Consider the following 20,026-nt stretch of genomic DNA (forward strand, 5'->3'; position numbering starts at 1 on the left):
TTTGGATTGCAATTAAACATTCAACCATAGTAATATTTTTGTATTTAAACTACGGGATAGGAAAAAACGGGGGATAATACTTTTTAAGGTTTTAATGTCAGAGTTAATAAAACACATTTTCCTGCCTGTCATATACCTATAAAAGCAAGCAACTAAATGGTTTCCTTGCCACTCTATACTCACACACTTTTAAGGGAGTACTTCACGCATCGTAACTACAACAACATAGTGCAGTGGTTAGAGTGGAAGAGTTTGTAGATGGAACACCATGGTTTTTTTTTTAACTTTTTGAGATTAATTTTACAAAAACTGGGGCTCTTCCCAGAGACACTGCAGGGATATACTAAGAGTGCCAATGTCTATTTCCAGCCCCTACAGGAGATGTGTCTAAGACAGGTCACACACTTACTTTGTTACACCAAGTTATACCAGCAATGAGCTGCTGTGATAGGCTGAAATTGACCAGCTGACAATCTCATCCAATCACCACCGCCTACTGCAGCTTAGCCTAATGCTTACTCGTTAGTCCAAGCAGCACAGATGGCATGGACTGCTGGAGACTCTCTTTTAGCATTAAAACCCATTCTAATTACATATTTCTAAACTGAGATAATAGCTCTGCACCAATATCAGAATGGTTGAAGGAGGAAAAAAAATATTTTTTTTCTAATTGTTTTCTCAAAACTCCAAATCTAAACTCACATTACAATTCACTCCAAACAAAATCTTCAATTTTTCACATCAACCCCAGCAAGCTCTGAGGTACTGATGGCAGTTTTGAGGACATTAAAGTACAATTTTTCTGCCCCATGTTCTCTCACTCGGTGGGATTTTTACCCCTTTTTATTGTTCTTTTACTTCTACTCCATTACTTTCTCAATGCAATTTTCTATATATGCAGTATTTATAGTATTCTGTATATGCAGTTTGTTTTATGTAGTATTTATAAGACATTTGTAAGCTCTTTGTCTAGGGCCCTCAACCCCTCTGTTCCTGTGCATCCAACTCGTCTGGTTAGAATTATGTGCCTGTTCGTCCACCCATTTTCAGTGCTGATGAATTTGTTGGCAGTTTATAAATAATAATAACAATCAAGTGATTATTAATTTTTGGGAATATACAATCTATTGGGCAAACTTTTCTCTTTTACAACAACACTTTCTCCCATCACCCCCACACCTTTTGTTCTTGACCTGCAACCCGCTCCTTCAATTTACTAGCAGTACACACCTTCACCAAATGTTTTCTCATCATTCTACACGTCTAAGGGAAGTATGTTGACACTTTTATTAGACATGTTAATGGTGGTCTAGAAGGTAAGTATTTAGGGAGAGATTACAGTGAATGGAATCCAAATATAGAGCTAAATATCCCTCTTTAATTAATCTAAATTCATCTGTCTGTATTTCCTAAATATTTCTCAGTCTGGTCATGTGTTACCATTTTGCAAAACCCAAATAGTTTCCAGTATGTCATGTGCGATCTAACTTTCCTCGTATACATATAATGCCACAACCTTGCACCTGCTTACCTTTCAATACTCATCTCCTGCTATACCCGCAACTTGTTCTTTCCTCTCCCACACCTTAATAGTGCTTCATACTAAACTGAAAATATATTTATTTAACAACAGGCTCCTTGAAATTTTCAACATCCATTCCTTGGCCAATCCCTACATCACAGCTATTTTTAGAATTCAGAGGCGAGTCCTCACCCCCTTAATTCTAACATTTTGTTTCATAAATAAGAAAGAAAAGTGAATGGAACACATCAATCACAATTACAAGACATTTTATTATAATAGAGACTGTGTTAGAGGCTTATATGGGAAGTGGACTGAATGTACATCGGCTAAGCTGGTAAAGGGACAATCTGATTATATTTCTTGGTTTCCATTTGAATGTTGGATGGCATCCTGATAAATGTCAGGAAATTGTTTCAGAAAAGTGTTTCTACCATAAAAGAGTGTCAGCCTCCTGAAATAGTCCTTACAGAATAGTGTTCTAGCCCCTACAACAGTGAAGGCTGTCTGGAGGACCAAACGGTCGATATCTCCAGTAGGTAGTTTAGTGGACCTGTCTTATGGTGTTATAATTTATATTGCTACCTGTCATTGTCTCGAGACAGACAAGAAACTAAGAACAGGTTGTATAGTAGCCCCTGTCTACATCTATGAATCGTGTATCTTGATAAGAAAATTGTATACTGTTTGCAATATGTCATGTAGCTTTACTTGTACCTGAAAGTATCTTGAATTAGATGTACGTGTAAGTAGCATCATTGCATTTAAAGGATGGTTTTCTAAGTTTTATTTGTCATTGAAGGATTTAAAATTGTTTGAACTGTATCATTGATGATCCATTATATATGATCGTAAGAGCTAGAAACAGAGAAAAATACAATATCAATCTACAGAAACAAATGGAAGCAATGAAAGATCCTCATGTCAAGAATGCATTTGTCACCATTTAATCTGTAATACGGATGACAATAGTTTTGCTGGCTATAAATGACTATGTCTCTCATTGGTCAATCTTGAATGGTAGGTGAAAAACTTTAAGCATTCGTATTTCAAGAAATAAATTCAAATACCGTGTGACTTAATTTTGCAAGGAATTGAAATGCGAGACATGTTAATGGAGATAAAGTCTTTACATGGATTTATGGATAAGAAAATAACATCTTCTGATAAATGTATTTAGGAAATATCAAGGTAGAAAAGTACACCATATTTTTCAACCAATGCAATTGTATATTCTACTCTAACAATTTCTAAAACAAATTTGAACTGGATATCGATCATGTAGTAAAAACATCTTTTGAACTCTATGTCACATTTGGAAAACTGTATAAAACAAAATAAGAACACCTTTGAAGAAAAAAGCAAAAAACAAAACAAAAATCCATTAGAATTTGTTGCATACATAATCTGAATATTTAGCTGTCAGAGGCACTTCTACATACCCTATGTCAAACTCGTGTCATATTGACACGGACCACCTCTCCTCCTCATACCGATGTCATTTATGCATTCCTTTTGATGAACACCCACATTCCTCATTAAACTCATGTCCTTTTATTACTTTAATACCCTGCGTCAAATTAAGGACATAAGGCAACATGTGTCATGGTCTGGGCACATGGAAATGATGCAAGAAGGTACTCTAGTGCCAATATCTATCTATGTATCTCTTGAGCTCTGGAGCACATTAACTTGCTGTCGTTCCTTAGTGTTCCAAAAGCATGTTTATAGTGATCTGGTTTATCTGTTTATTGACTCAGTGTTTCCTGACCATTCTAATCTCTGGTATCACATACATGGCTTGACTTATCATTACTAACTTTATCCAGAGCAAAGTCAGTAGAATGCAGAGGTGGAAGCCTGATTGAAGATTATCAAGGAGAGAGTTAGAGTTGAGAGAATGGCTTAGGTAGGTACATCTTGTTCAAGTAGATAGGGGGTAAAATGGATTAAGGCTCAGCTCTTTGCTAGCTTCCCGAAAGGCCAACTATAGTCTATAGAGGAGTCCCAAGCCTCAATAGAACTTTAGTACAAAATCATATAAGAATAAAGGAGAAAACACACTTTTTGAATGATAATAAAGGCTTCTTTGGATGTGGGAACTGCACAGCCTGCAAAAACACCCATAATAAAAAGAGGCATATAACATCGTTCCCACGCCCAAAAAATCCAAAACAGAGTTTCAAAATCAACGAATTAATTACATGTCATTCTAAGAAAGTGATATACATTATTATATGTCCCTCTGGACTTGTACATGTGGGCCGCACGATCCGCCCCCTCCATATACGTATACAGGAAAACGTTAGAAATATAAAAAATGGATTCAAACAACATAGCCTTTCCTCACATTTTTTGAAATCCCATAATAGAGATCCTAGAAATGTTCAATTCATGTGGATACAGAAAATCACTCCAAATTGGAGAGGAGGTGACTTAATACAACATATAGGTCAAATGGAGATGAGGTGGATTTTCAATCTAAATACCATGTTACCCCATGGATTAAAAAACGATTTTGAAATCTGCCACTTTCTATGATGATACCATAAAAAGCTTTTGAACAATATAATTCAAGTCCAACTAGTTTACGACTATATAGTTGTACACACATTTAAAAATTAATAAACTCTTGTGAAGTTTAATGACCGTATAGCTAAATTTATACCATGAATCGAATAGAATGCCATATTAAGATTCCACATGAAAGGAAAATTTTAAGTATATCGATGGCTGTATAGCCATATACACATCTGTATTATAATAGATTATTACAGTAAGACTTTAAGAGAACAAGAAATTGAATTAAATTGAGTTTGAACCACTTTTTTGTGTAAATATGAAAACTTGATTTAGTCAGATCTCCTTAAGCCTATAGAGACTACACATCTCCTTAAATCTGTAGACTCAATACCTGTATTGAAATTTATATTACATCAGTAACCCTTTAAGCAGTTAGCTGTCTCTTTAACTAATGTATAAAGGTGATCCATTTTTTAAAATCTAATCTAACAAACACTGAAGTTAACCCTTGATATCATGTATCATTAGGCAAATACATACCAACCATTTGACGATTGAAACTGTACATGTTATAGTATAAACATTGATGTATATGTATGTATACACATTAATCCTTATGTGAAGGTTGCAAGTATCTTTTTTATCATACACTTATTGATTTCTTTAATCTTTGGTATAACTAAGTCCTATTCATATACTAACTACACCTTTTTATTATCCATTTCCACTTGTTTTCGTCACTCTGTATGAGGGACGTTTTCATATATATATACAGAGACGTTTTTGCCCATAAACAAAATGGCGGGCATGGACTCACCCATATATGGGCGAGAGGAATGTGACCGCAACACGTGATGACGTAAGCGGAAGTGATACAGGCGGAACACAGCCGCGGACAATTAGAAACTGAAGAGATCTGCAATCAAACACTTATTGAAGGTATATAAGAGGAGCAGGAAGACACAGGATAACACCGATTGATAAAGCCGACCGGCGAAACGCGTCTCGGCCACTCTACAGGACTGAGGACTCATTTCTAATTATTGCTTTTATATATTGATTTTATTTATATAAGTTTCTTATTTACTTAAAATAATTTCTTTTTATCCAACCTCCTCCTTCTGACGAAATATCCTGTGTTCCTGTTATCTACCTTACGGGTTCTGTGTCCCCTTACTGACACATATGTTAATACACTCAGAGCCAGGGTCTAGGCTCTGAACCAGGTGAGCAGTTTCCTGTACCCTGTCACCTAAATTGCGTTATCGTTACATACTGCACCAAATTTGGCACTTTATCATTTAAAGGAACAACGCGACCTTCTTCCTGTGTAAGGTTCCGTGTTACCCTAAACACGCCTGCCCAAGCGATCTTAGCCTATCCTGCTAAGGCTCAGAACCATGTGAGTGGATCTATATCTTTTAAAACCACTCTATTATTTATCTAAACATATCACACGATATTGCTATTCTCTTCTATCCCCATCTCTAGGTTATTCATTCAGCCCAAGAGGGGGGTGAGTTATCTTACTTTGAGCGCTCCACCTATTGACTGGTGTCTGTCCACCAACCACTCAGTCTATTACCATATATGTTGTACTTGTGCTAAGTTGTGAGAGGATTGCACATTGGTGGTAGCAGCACTATTTTTTCCACTACAATCTATTTTAAGCGCCTGAATACACAATATTTTTGTCTTTTTATAATGACTTATTTGCCTTGGATAATGACATTGCATTCACTAAGTGTGTCCTCATATAACAAAATCTCAATGACTATGTAACTACGTAACTATACATAATAGCAATGGTTAAAAATTCTGCTTGCTGTTTCCATGCATAAGCATTACAGTTTTCCAGAGCAGTCAGATGACAAATGATTCACAATTGAATGCTTAGATATATAAGCCAAATTCTCCAGTATTCCCAAGACCTTTCATGGGTTCTCCTAACCTTTTATTGCATTCTTTATGATTAATGCATTTTTGCATGACTTCCTTGCTCTGGTTTTTACGACCTTGAGTTATATTTATGACATTGAGGATATCTGGTTTCCTATCATTGGGTAATTTACTGTTTACGCTCAGGTTCTCTGTTTCCTTGTAGAGCTCTCAAAATTATAACACGTCACAGTATCATCATTCTCTGTCACTTGTCCTTTATAAAAGAGGACCTATATTCTGCTACATGAGATGTTTCCATACTCTAACTTGGTTGCAATGTCTCCTGAAGGCGCGGTAACATTCTAAGTCTTAAGGCAATGGTACTATTACTAATTTAGATGTAACATAACCCTATCTGTGTCGTACAAGTAGTCAGTACCTTTATTTTGGCACTGCCATTAATACATTTCTTCGATATGACATCATTGTTTTATGTTGAATTTTATAATTGTTATATATTGTGACTATCATTTCCAATTGTTATAGGTACATTGCTTATTCAAATCTTAATGGGAACTATTAGTTTCCATAATTGGAGCATTACATTAAACCTAATTCTAATCTGATCAGATAATAATCACTCAGCTAGGCAAAGGCTCAGGATTTGCTTAACTTGGGTCAGGATGATAAATGAAACCAGGGCTTAAAATTCATTGAGCCAGAGAGCATAAAATGCAAAGTAATTATCTGTTTGTATGTGGCGGTAGATAAATTAGATGTAGAAGGAGACATGAAAATGGAAAGGGAGGGTATGTGAACGTGGAGGTAGCATGACTGTAACACAAAATTCATCACTGATGACAGATGACAGGAGGTGACCAAAAGAGAAGGATGTCTGCTTGGTGCGTATGTATGTTGACCTAATACATGTTTGTCAGCCACCTTAATGAGCCTGCACGTGTGCAGAGACCATCAGACATGCTCTCTCATGGGCAGAAATACAAAAACAATGATCGCACATTGCTCTTAATATTACAGTGACATGCTCACTCTGTGTTTTCTGGAGATATTTCTCTGGTGTTGAAAGAAGCAGGACACCAAGAAAATAACTAAAAGAGACGATGGAAAACAGCTTATCAGGAGTGTAGTGAGGTATGAGTTATACAGGCACACAAACACACACACAGACAAACACACAGACACCAGGAAATGGACAGTCTTGGGCAGGATTAGGACAATAACCAACTTGACGTTAATCCTCGACTGTCACATTCAAAGCTACTGCAGATTATATAGATAAATAAAATTATGTGACTTTTTTTCTTCTACACTTTTTTTATTTCTAAATTCTTAGAAAATGTGATTAACAAGAGATAATAGAAAATAATGCTAATTGTTCTGCTATTATCGTAAAGGGCAATGACATATTGTATGTCACAGTTTTTTATTGTACATAAAGAGTTAAACAAGATTAAGCCATAATGGAAAATATAAAAAGCTCTTCTGTAGAGATAATTTGACTTCAAGAAAGATCTGTCCAAACATAAGCTTTGCTGCAACAATTGTAAAAAAAACAAAAAAAACCTCACTGTGCATTTGCCAGCTTGTTGCGAGATCTGTTACTTTAGTCTCCAGGCTCTCACTTCCCAAATCACGGATGGGTAACTTTCTTACATAAACATATTTTTGCTGTTTCTTACACTGCTACTGATATTTGCATTATCACGATGCGCATTATTAGCTGAACCGTGAATTTTGGAAAATTGATAACCAGATTTAAAAACACAAAATAAAACAACCAAGGTGATTAAAAAACTAGAAAGAACTAAAAATTAAACAAAACAAAAAAACTATCCTGTAAAAATTATCCAACTCAAATAAATCTGTGATTTCATTATCAATTTCCCATAATGTACAATTTAATGAATATATTCCATTTGTTATAGAAATCAAGTAAATTACCAGTTTGTTCCCTGAGCTTTGCTAATAAATAGACAAGTGTTTGTGTTACAAAACTTTAACATAAGACTGCACAGTCTATCACAGCATGTTTAAAACATATGGGCCATGTTTATTAAGGCAAAACAAGTAATATTTTATGAAAACATTTAAAGGACCACTCTAGTGCCAGGAAACATACTCGTTTTCCTGGCACTAGAGTGCCCTGAGGGTGCCCCCACCCTCAGGGACCCCCTCCCGCCCGGCTCTGGAAAGGGGAAAGGGGTAAAAACTTACCTTTTTCCAGCGCTGGGCGGAGAGATCTCCTCCTGCTCTCCTCCTCCGATACTCCTCTTTTCCTCCCCGTCGGCTGAATGCGCACGCGCGGCAAGAGCTGCGCGCGCATTCAGCCGGTCACATAGGAAAGCATTCACAATGCTTTCCTATGGACGCTGGCGTGCTCTCACTGTGAAAATCACAGTGAGAAGCACGCAAGCGCCTCTAGTGGCTGTCAATGAGACAGCCACTAGAGGACATAGGGGGAAGGCTTAACCCATTCATAAACATAGCAGTTTCTCTGAAACTGCTATGTTTCTGAAAAAATGGGTTAACCCTAGAAGGACCTGGCACCCAGACCACTTCATTAAGCTGAAGTGGTCTGGGTGCCTAGAGTGGTCCTTTAAACTATTGAGCAAGTTAAAATTTCACAGGTTGAGATAAATAATTGTAATTGTAAAATAAATTCAGCCCTGATGTAAATAAAAATGTAATAGACAAAAAAAAATAAGTTTTTTTTTTTTAACTAGCACATTTGTGATAGATAGATAGATTGATTGATTGATTGATTGATTGATAGATGAAGAAGAATAGACTCTCATTACTTGTAAGCAGAACTGATGGCTATAATACATGGGCTCAATGTATTATGTACTAAAGCTATTGCTGCCACCCAGAGATAGTTTGAAAGCAGAGCTGATATTTATTATTATTTATTATAAATCAGAGTTGTTCTAGAGTTGCTACCAAATCCCACGGGTTCCATGTTTAGAGTAAACTATTTTGCAGAGGTTTATAAAAAATAGAAGTAGAATTTTCCTTTAAACTGGAAGCGGCCATGTGAATTATTAGCGAAGTTTGTCTTTATGCTATGAGCATGAACTTTGAAAGCTTTCTTGGTGGTACTGAAATTCCATTAGTTTCACTGCAAATATTGACCTCAATTTAAATGCACACTATAGGCACCCAGACCACTTCAGCTCATTTAAGTGGTATGGGTGAAGTTTCCCTGTTCCCCTTATTCCTGCAATGTAAATCATTGCAGTTTAGAGAAAGTACAATGATAACATTGCAGGACTAAGACTGCCTCTAGTGGCTGTCAATCAGACAGCCACTATAAGCACTTCCTGCTTGCTAGGCAACTTATGATCACCTTACACTGGACGTCCTTGAGCTCTGCATGAGGACATACAGCATCAGTTAAATCACTGCACATGTGCAATAGCCCCGTCAGGTGATGTCAGAGGAGGCAGGGTGTCGACCCAGTGTCGAGGGACAGTGGCGCTGGAATCAAGTAAGTGTAACTAGGGTTTTTGTATTCCTAACTTTATAATGTTCCTTTACTATTTTTGGATAAGCATTTCAAATTATTAATTTAAAAATGTCATCACTAAACGCTAAGGCAATTTCTGTAGATATGCAACTAGAAAAGCTTATTCAAAAATATTAAATTATTTTTAAAGATTATCCAAAAATTTTATCCAAAAAACTTTAACAAATATATTAAATTAAGGCTGCTGTGGTGTGCTATAATGCGCAGGTAACATTTTTGTTTTGTTTATCAATTAAGATAAACAGAAGATGCATAAATAATGTAATTAAAGAATGCAAAACCTACATTTATAGATAAAAACTATAATTACCAAAACAGCTGCTGAAAGAAAGCAAATTAAGAAAAAAATTGAAAAAAACTATCTTTCCAAAATCCAACATGTTTGTGAACTGAAAAACTCAATTACACGTGAAATGGTGAAAATAAACATATACAGACAAATAAAATAAAATGAGCACAGGGATACTTAAAAAAGTAGGTTTAGTGCTAAACATTGTACACATAATGGAGTGCTAAAGTGCAAGAATATGGGGAATGACACCCCTGTTTGAAACAGGTATATACAGTATAAAATTCAATACATGAAAAACAAAAGAATACAAATAAAGTGCAGATGGTAAAAATAATTCAATAGTGCAATAGCTTAGTCAGAGCACATATATATATATATATATATATATATATGTATATATATATATATATATATAAAGTCAGGTTTGTATATTTTATATATATATATATATATATATATATATATATATATATATATATATATATATATATATATAAAGAAAGAGACCAATACGGTGTAGTATGTCAATCTAAACTATTGACATACTACACCATATTGGTCTCTTTCTCTCTTTATTGGAGGATATATCCTTGTGAAGGAGTGGTGTGATGCTGCACTAAGAGCATAGCTGCCTATTATATGGAGCCAATATATATATAGGCTCCATTACATGTGAGTGGTCTGACTTTAAGCTATTGCACTATTGAATTATTTTTACCATGTGTATTGAATTTCGCACTGTATATACTTGATTCAAACGGGGGTAAGTCATTCCCCATATTCTTGCACTTTAGCGCTCCACTATAGGTACAAGTGTATCTTGTACCATTACATGGTGTTTATAATTTTATGTTGTGTGGTGAAAAGGGTGTCCCACATTAAAGTGTAGAGCTGCTATTTTATAAATATAAAGCACTTTTTTGCTACACACTTACCTCGTGAGACGAGTTTTGTTTTAGTTGCATAGTAAACTCAGTGCATATATATATTATGTGTAAATTGATAATTATCCGATAATACATTTACATATTTTATTACTATTTTACCTGCATGATTTATTTAATTATTGATGTGAATGTATTATAGTTAATAGATATATGTAAATGTATTATTGGATAATTATTACCAATTTGCACACAAGATATATATACATTGAGTTTACTATGTGGTGTTAGCTTGACAAAGACCTCTTAGGAGGTCGAAATCTTGCTGCTCTTTCACTTTTTTGAACCAATAAATCTGCCTGTGGATTAAACACCTTGACTGTCTGAAAACTTTATTTTTGTCTGTCCACTCTACTTCAACTCCAACCATCTTGCCACTGCAAATTCTACTTCAACTACCACTATCTGGTCACTGCCCTCTCCACCCAAGCTCCCACAAGCCTGCCATTGCCCTCTGTACTCCAAATCCCACTTCCCTGCACCCTCGCCCTGCCACTGCCAATTTCCTATAGCATCCACTGCTTGTTTTCCCCAACATTGCCAAAGGAGCAGTAAACACCTGCAAACATATACACCCACACATGGCATTAAAATAACAAATCCCTGCATTTTTAAATAAAGCTGTAAAATTTTTATTTGTGGTGGCAAGTAACCTCTCGGCCTGGCTTGAATTTTTAAGCAATGAAATGATGGGAATAAGTGGGTATGATCGTCTGTATGTATCAGAGTATGGATATCCCAGTGTATTTATAGGAGTATGTGGATCCCAGGTAAGTTTGGCTAACCTTTCCTTACTATAATGGCTACGTAACACCAGTCTCTGACCTACACAGAAGTTTGAAAAAGCTAACAACCCATAAATCCTATTATAAAAATGCATGTAGGGTGGTGGGAAGAGGGTGCAGCAGAATTCATGTTCGCCTATATAGCCAGAAATCCTTGCACCGGCCCTGCAAATAAGTGAAGATATAATACCCTCATTTACTAAGTGCAGTTACACTAACGTTCACATATGGCAAATGCCACTACACTAGCAAACATAAATGATATAAATAGTAATAATAATATAACTTACTGTTCAAGACATTCAGATTTCCTCAGTGGTGGTTAAAGTTTGTTATCAATAGAACTCAAGACAAAGCAATGTTCCAGACCGGACTCCAAAGGATCTAAATAAATTCACAGGAACCATCCATATAGGGAAATGTATCATGGTGAAAAAAGTCACATAGCCTACGTTATTTATTAAACATAGTTGTAAAAGAAAAAGTGTGTCCATGTACAAAGAAATAACTGAATAATGTGGAGCGAGACAGAAAACAAATTAATCGCCCATTATTATTGTTTATTGTGTTATTATTATTCTTTTTTTTTAACTGTTCCTCCTCTTTATTGTGTTTTGTTTTGGTGTATAGGCACTTCTTTTACAACTATGTTTGATAAGTATTGTGATCTGAATATCACCATGTGTTGTTTTTACCATAATACATTTTGCCTTATACGGATGGTTCTTGTGACTTTATGTAGATCATTTGGAGTGCGATCTTGAACATTGTTTAGTGTTTAGTTCTAAAGTAACACTAATCTCAAACAAATATAAGCCTCGATGTAATATTTTTGGAAAAGCTTTTCAAACAAAATTAAATCAAGGCTATAGTTCCTTAAATTTTATATTTAATCAATAGCTGGTTGTGTTAACTGCTCAATAGAGTGTATGTCTTTATGTTTGTTTGTGTGTGTGTGTGTGTGTATAATGTCAAGTATCTCCAATTTAAAGCACATAAATTGCTACAATCTCTGTAGCTGAAAGGTCCACTTTATCATAAACTATTTCAAGAAAATAAAATAAGTGGTTTTACCTTATAGGGTTATCCATTCTTGATACGGTCAAGAATGCTGCTAGATTGGCAGTGTAGGAGGAACAGACAATTAGAGTAAAGAGCCACCAGCTTCCCATTACAATCCGCATGGCAACAGAGTTCGCTACAGACTCCCCACCTGGAAAAAAATCACTAGGTTAAAATAAATGCCCAACTATGAAAGGGAAACAAGCTATCCAGAGGCTGGTTGTATAAAATCAATTAGTGTGATATAATTAGTGTCATACATAAAGGCTACTTCTTTCAAGGAAAAAAACACATTTGATAACAAAGGTCATTATTTCAGGTGTCAATATAGTCTCACGATGAGTAACAGGATGACCTAAAGATATTTGGAGCCAATGAAGCATGGGATGAAACATCTGTGCACCACAAGATAGAGGTCACAAGGTTATAAATAACACGAAGGTACATTAGGTCAGGCTTTAAAACTCGAGGCAAGCAGATTAGAGGAAAAAGACATAAGAAACAATTACACTACTAAATGACCAATGCAAATAAGTGTCATCATAAATCGAGTACTGAGGTTAGAGGAAGCCTAAAATATGTGATGGGTAGGTGATGGAAATGATCACAGACACTAGTCCTTTAGCCAACACTATTTGAAACAATGAATTATAATAAATCATTCTGGAAGACCTTCTCAACTCATTCTGAAATATATAGATAGACAGACAGACTGACAGATACTTGTCCACAGTCATCACAACATAGGGTGAAGGCAAAATTATATATCTATTGGAGATCAAAAAGTACAAAAAAAAAGATAAAATATGTTACCCCTTGTTGAACTCAAATAAATATATGTTTTGCCTTCACCCTATTATGTGACGCCTGTGAACCTCTGTATTTAGTTGTTCCTAGTGGCTGCGGACCCCCTTCCACAGAGCTCTGACGTATAGTTACTTGTGTGCAGTACGTCTTTGATTAGATAGATAGATAATTATTTTTAAGTACAGATTTCAAATGTTAAACATGGATAGAAAAAGGATAGAAACATGGGCAGGAAATAGACCACCAGCTTTTGTAGTCTCTTGGGAAATGTAGTCATGTGTAACTGAATTGATTACCATTAAGGTGAAATATTCTAAACATTTAGAACTTAGTTTTAACTCAACTTCATTTGAGTTTGTGATTATATAAACAAATAAAAGACTAGCTATGTACCTTGTTGCACAAATGCACCATATACAATCCATATGGCACTATGCAAAGTGGAAGAGGTTGTTGGACCAGATTGAGATGAACCTTGTGCTCTTACTGCCTGGATGCGATTTAGGACAAAAATTAATACTCCGACCACGGGTATCACAGCAGCGATGCAAGCCCATACAGCAAAGTCAAATGGAGCAAACAGAGAGAAAATATTAATTCTTTCTTCTGGTTTCTTGATAAGAATTCCTACTGAATAATCCAAGTATCGTTTGCTGAAATCCACAACGCTTTCCCGCTCCGGAGTTATGGTAATTGCGGACACAGCAAGGTCTGCCCTCTACAGAGAATTGAGAAATCTATTAACAAGGCATACCAGTCATATACATTCAGATGAGAGAACATATTTTCTACCAGTAGAACCACTTTGTCACGTGTCTGCACCATTGTATACTGTAGCAAAAGTGCTTTTTTGTTTTCTTGTGGCTGATGTTCTCTTATCACAGAAAACCTTGTTACATCAGTTTTGAAATAAGATTAAGAAGGGTGAAGACATTTTTTATACAATTATAATATCAATTGCATGTTCTTATGCTACATGATTTTACAACATATATTTACTCGCACCAATCAATAAAATACCATCCCATGTTTTCTTATTGTTTCTAGGCATATTTATACAGTTGCCATATCCACTATGTTTTCTTGGACTTAGAAACATAGATAGAAACATAGAATGTGACGGCAGATAAGAACCATTCGGCCCATCTAGTCTGCCCAGTTTTCTAAATACTTTCATTAGTCCCTGATATTATCTTATAGTTAAGATAGCCTTATGCCTATCCCACGCATGCTTAAACTCCTTTACTGTGTTAACCTCTACCACTTCAGCTGGAAGGCTATTCCATGCATCCACTACCCTCTCAGTAAAGTAATACTTCCTGATATTATTTTTAAATCTTTGTCCCTCTAATTTAAGACTATGTCCTCTGGTTGTGGTAGTTTTTCTTCTTTTACATATAGTCTCCTCCTTTACTGTGTTGATTCCCTTTATGTATTTAAATGTTTCTATCATATCCCCCCTGTCTCGTCTTTCCTCTAAGCTATACATGTTAAGATCCTTTAACCTTTCCTGGTAAGTTTTATCCTGCAATCCATGAACCAGTTTAGTAGCCCTTCTTTGAACTCTCTCTAAGGTATCAATATCCTTCTGAAGATATGGTCTCCAGTACTGTGTACAGTACTCCAAGTGAGGTCTCACCAGTGTTCTGTACAATGGCATGAGCACTTCCCTCTTTCTACTGCTAATACCTCTCCCTATACAACCAAGCATTCTGCTAGCATTTCCTGCTGCTCTATTACATTGTCTGCCTACCTTTAAGTCCTCAGAAATAATCACCCCTAAATCCCTTTCCTCAGATGTTGAGGTTAGGACTCTATCAAATATTCTGTACTCGGCCCTTGGGTTTTTACGTCCAATATGCATTATCTTGCACTTATCCACATTAAATGTCAGTTGCCACAACTCTGACCATTTTTCTAGTTTACCTAAATCATTTGCCATTTGGCTTATCCCTCCTGGAACATCAACCCTTCTGGTTTTGTAAAACACTTTTTAAATGAAGAATATAGAAATACATTTTCCGAAACATCAGTATATTAGAAATTTGTCCTCTTCCTTTGCTTTTATCTTATGGAGGTTATTTTTTTCTTTCAATATTTCCACTTAAATAGCTAACTGGTGTTTCTTAATTTTGTGATTATTTTGGAGTACAGTGTTTTTTTCCGGATTTTTTTTCCGGATTTTTCCGGATTTTTTTTTCCGGATTTTTCCGGATTTTTTTTTTCCAGATTTTTTTTTCAGGATTTTTCCGGATTTTTTTTTCCGGATTTTTCCGGATTTTTATCATGTTGATTAGCAGCATGTGAAAATGCTGCCCTGTATTATGGATAATGTATACACTGCAGGGTTCCTGATTGACTTATCACCTGATTTACTACCTGCAGCAATTCTCTTCTATATGCAGCACTATCTGTATGATGCTCATCAATTTGTATAATAACTTTGCTAATTCAGTCTTAGAATGCCAGAATGTATAGACACCTCACTATGACTAGTTACCAGAGGAAATTGTTGGTGGGAACATCTACTAAAGGACGAAAGAGCTTAGTGGCTGATTTTAATTAGTGTTTTTATTACATTTTCTCAGTTAATATTTTATTATCATCTCTGGAAATCCTGACCTTGACCCTAATTTGTTACCTTAAAATGTCACATACTCTCTCCATTATGGTGTAAGACACCTTCTGAAAGCTTTCTTTCTTCTCTAATTCCCCTGACCATCCCTTCTAGGGTAGATGTGTGGTTTTCGAACCACTGAGGCTTTTTGTAGTATAGTTGCATTCCTACTACACAACTTGGTTACATTATATTGACCTTTTTTCTCTTACCTCACTTCTGGTTTTGTAAAACACTTTTTAAATGAAGAATATAGAAATACATTTTCCGAAACATCAGTATATTAGAAATTTGTCCTCTTCCTTTGCTTTTATCTTATGGAGGTTTTTTTTTTCTTTCAATATTTCTGTTTAAATAGCTAACTGGTGTTTCTTAATTTTGTGATTATTTTGGAGTACAGTGTTTTTGAGTGGTCTTTTCAGGTGTAGTAGTGTACATTATTCAATCATATCATTGCAATTTCTTCTTACTATATTGAATTTTGTTTCCTTCACAATAGCATTAGACCACTCGTAGTTCCTTACCTTGTTAATAAGTTCTCCTATCATACCATTCCAAGAGCCATTGGGAAGCTGATGACCATATTTGCCATCAGGTACTTGATAGATCTCATATTTAAAGCCCAGATTTTGAGAAAGAGCATCCAATACATCTATGGAGAAACCTTTATATTTTTTCGGCTGTCCAAGTATATTTTCTGCAACCATCACAAAAGGTTCTTCCTAAGAAGGAAAGTAACATATAAAGTATAATTTTAGGATGCAAAGTATATTCTTAAGAAAACAAACATATGTTTAAAAGGGGCATTTAAAGGATTTTTAAATATATATATATATATATATTTGTGGTCGGTTAATATCGTATAGTGAAATACCTTGTGATTGGAATTAAGTTGGTGTGGTGGGCCGGAACCGAGGGCCTCCCCGAATGAATTGTATAAGAGGGAGAGGTGGGTGGGGTGAACAGCGTGCGTACGGCAAGGTAGGAAGGGGGGAGTAGCGTTTATATAGGAACGCTAACTCCTCCCACAAATACAGGCCTTATGGCCTTAAACTTGTGGTCGGTTAATATCGTATAGTTAAATACCTTGTGATTGGAATTAAGTTGGTGTGGTGTGCCGCAACCGACGTAGGGGGTGGGCCTGTAAAAGAGGTCAAAAGGAAATGCAAGAAAACACACTTATTGCACTATAATTATCATATAAAATCTGTTTGCCTTACTTCTTATCCGTTAGGAATGTTCCTGTATAATGTAGCTGATTTCTAGTGACTCTAATTATGTGTACCGGCGTACTGCTACTGGATGCCGTGCTTATTGAAAGGATGTGCTACATAGGAGCCAGTGATCCCAACCTACTCTAATGCCAGGGGTATGAATGTAGAGCCGTATTTAGAAGTAGTTAGGGAATGATTAGTAAGTCAAGTGTCTTGATTGTCTGGTTTGAATGTTGGCATGACAAGATGTAGTGTTTGTACCTTCTTAAATCTCCCTTGAGGAGACATGATTTGCCAGTCTGATTAGTTGTGATCGTGGAGTTGTAGGGTTCCGGAACCCTTGTATGGTTACAGGCACATAGATTTAAGACCTGGTTGTGTGATGCAGATGCTGTTTAGGGAGTCTGATACTGCCCAGAATTCCCATCTGTGGACATACGTTGCTGTAGAGTGATGAACCAATTAGTTATCTTTTGATATCTTATGTTAAGACGGGGTATGGTTTGACAGGCTTGTCAGAACGTGTTATTGTATGTCAGTTCGGTATAGTGCGATCGTGTTGTATGAAGGTTTGAATAAAAGGTGGCAAAAATGGCAGAATAGACTACAATTGTACAATATGCCTGTGAATGTGTGTTCCACTGAGTCTTGTAATAATGTCACGTTCTGTCGTACGTATTCTTAGTGCAATTGAAAAACGCTATTGGTGATCACTTGTTGTCGAGTCCCGATAGCCGGGTGACTGGATTAGGATGTTAGAATGCAGATTATGAAATGCGGAAAGTAACCGTGGTGACAAGGAATTGGGTGTTGTAAGTTGGGTGAGGTACTAGGCCAATTGACTCTTGACCAGGAATCCCTAATAGTTACGTGGATGCTTCCACCCAGGATAGTGGTTTAACTGTACAAATTGGGAGTTGGTCGGAACCAGGCAGATGAACTCATAAACCCAATTCGAGCTCTATTGACTCCCTGTACCTGACCCCGACTGCCATGCCGAAGGACCTTCTAACCCTGTTTCCGTCAGTCTGTGAACCATCTACCCAAAGGTTGAGAAGGTGAATGAATTGTACTGAATATGTTGCGGACCGCCATGCAGTCAGCCTAACCTTCAACTAACCTGCTTGACTTCACTTGTTTATTCGTTAATGCGGCTACCGCTATTAGTAAGCTTGACTAAAGCCAGTATTGCCATAGACTGAGCGCCACTTAACCGGCAGTCCCCAACCAATAGTTTGTAGGGATGAATGGTCACGTAGAGGAGTGCTAGCTGCTAGGCCAAGTAGTTACGCCTGCCCATAATATGCTACAAACCCTAGTGATTATAGTATCGAGAGAATTGGGTGATGATATTTAAGGCAGAGGATGCGACTGAAAGCGGAGCAGACAGAATAATGCTGAGGCGATGTTTATTAGTATATCCGGTGGCGCACATTAAACAATAAGTGATTAGCTGAGGAGATATGGACATTTAGGGTGCACAGTGTGAGTGACCCCCACCTAGTGTAGAACTTGTGTGATGAATATACCACCGAGTGCTGGGCGGACGAGACTCCCGAAAACGAAAGTTTAGAACTCACGATCTTTGATACAACGTGTATGGGCAGACGGTCTTGACATGAGTCCCGAGGCATATAGCACATATGTGAAGTAACACACAGTTGGCAGACCTACATATGCCCAGGTTAAAATCAATGCAAATAAGCGGGTGAGTACCCAGACCGTGAGGGGGTGTGAAAGGTGATGCGGGGAGCCAATTCTGTGGGGTGCAGGGAATGAGTGTGTGTGGAGAGCCTATATGAGCCGGGCTGGTGTTCTCTAAGACGGAAAGTCTATTATTGAACGACTAAAGATTGGCCAGAATGGTGTTTAGACTTCCTATTATGGCAGAAATTTCTCCTTGTGAGCCGATCCCCAACACAGAATGCTCCGGGTTCGGTTCAGTAGTCGTATGAGGGAGGAATGGTTCATCTCCCATATTACCTTCTTGGGATGTGCTAAAAAAAAACATCACAACAACAAAGAATTGATTAATAACAAAAGAGTTGAATAAGCGTAGAACTGGCTGACTAACTAGTGCCGAAGCGAAAAGCTCTCTACCCCGTGACAGGTGAGGCCCTGCTAGTTGCCAAGCGGCTGGTGAGAGGCTCTACCTATGATTTGGGCGTGGGGCTCGTGCCACTAGCGTGGTGGCGGGTGTTGGCCTCTCGTGACAGATCCAAATACGTGTGGCCGTGTCAGGTGAGGCCCTAGCTATGAACCCGATAGGTGGGTTAATGCGAGGCTCTAACTATGATTTGGGCCGAGGGGAAAAAATCTACATGTTGAGATTGGGGAGTTGGCCTCGCGGGACCAGATCCGTAGTTCAACTAAGGCCAGCAACCTAACCCTAAACAGACAGTTCTCTAGCCCTAGACGGGGGCTTGATGAGGGTGGAACGTAACGTATTCAGCAAACCGAGTTGAGGTTGATAGGAACCGTGAGGTTCATATTACAGGGAGGTAAAAAAAAAAAAAAAAAGAGATAAGAAGAAGAGGAGGAACTGAGGATGTGGAATAGAAGAGAGACAAAAGTATGAACAGCCCAGTGTAGTTGTTGGAGATGGTGATAATAGCGTAGTAGCCATAGACCCTGAGGGTAATGAAGAAACTCAGGATATCACCCTGAAGGGAGATTTTCAGGAAGGTGTTGTGCCAAGAAAAGCATGATAGTATCAGAGGGGGAGAGGAGGTTGATAAGAGTGAGGCTTGTGTGAAACAGGACGACTGTCCATAGATAGTGAGTTTGAGTAAACATATAGCGAGTTATCGAGTAGAGCCGTGGCCTGTCGAG

General features: G+C 37.1%; 1 protein-coding gene across 4 annotated transcripts in view; it reads right to left on the reverse strand.

The window, feature by feature from the left end:
* The window catches only part of GRID1 (glutamate ionotropic receptor delta type subunit 1), a 927,065-nt gene that overhangs the window by 103,079 nt on the left and 803,960 nt on the right, over positions 1 to 20,026 (reverse strand). For all 4 annotated transcript variants that reach the window (XM_063433578.1, XM_063433577.1, XM_063433579.1 and 1 more), the window contains 3 exons: positions 16,505 to 16,702; positions 13,757 to 14,081; positions 12,569 to 12,707 (listed from right to left, as the gene is read on the reverse strand). In XM_063433578.1, coding sequence (XP_063289648.1) covers positions 12,569 to 12,707; positions 13,757 to 14,081; positions 16,505 to 16,702 — 662 coding nt within the window. The remainder of the gene's footprint in view (positions 1 to 12,568; positions 12,708 to 13,756; positions 14,082 to 16,504; positions 16,703 to 20,026) is intronic.

Source organism: Pelobates fuscus, chromosome 10 (assembly GCF_036172605.1).
Source record: "Pelobates fuscus isolate aPelFus1 chromosome 10, aPelFus1.pri, whole genome shotgun sequence".
NCBI classification, from domain to species: domain Eukaryota; kingdom Metazoa; phylum Chordata; class Amphibia; order Anura; family Pelobatidae; genus Pelobates; species Pelobates fuscus.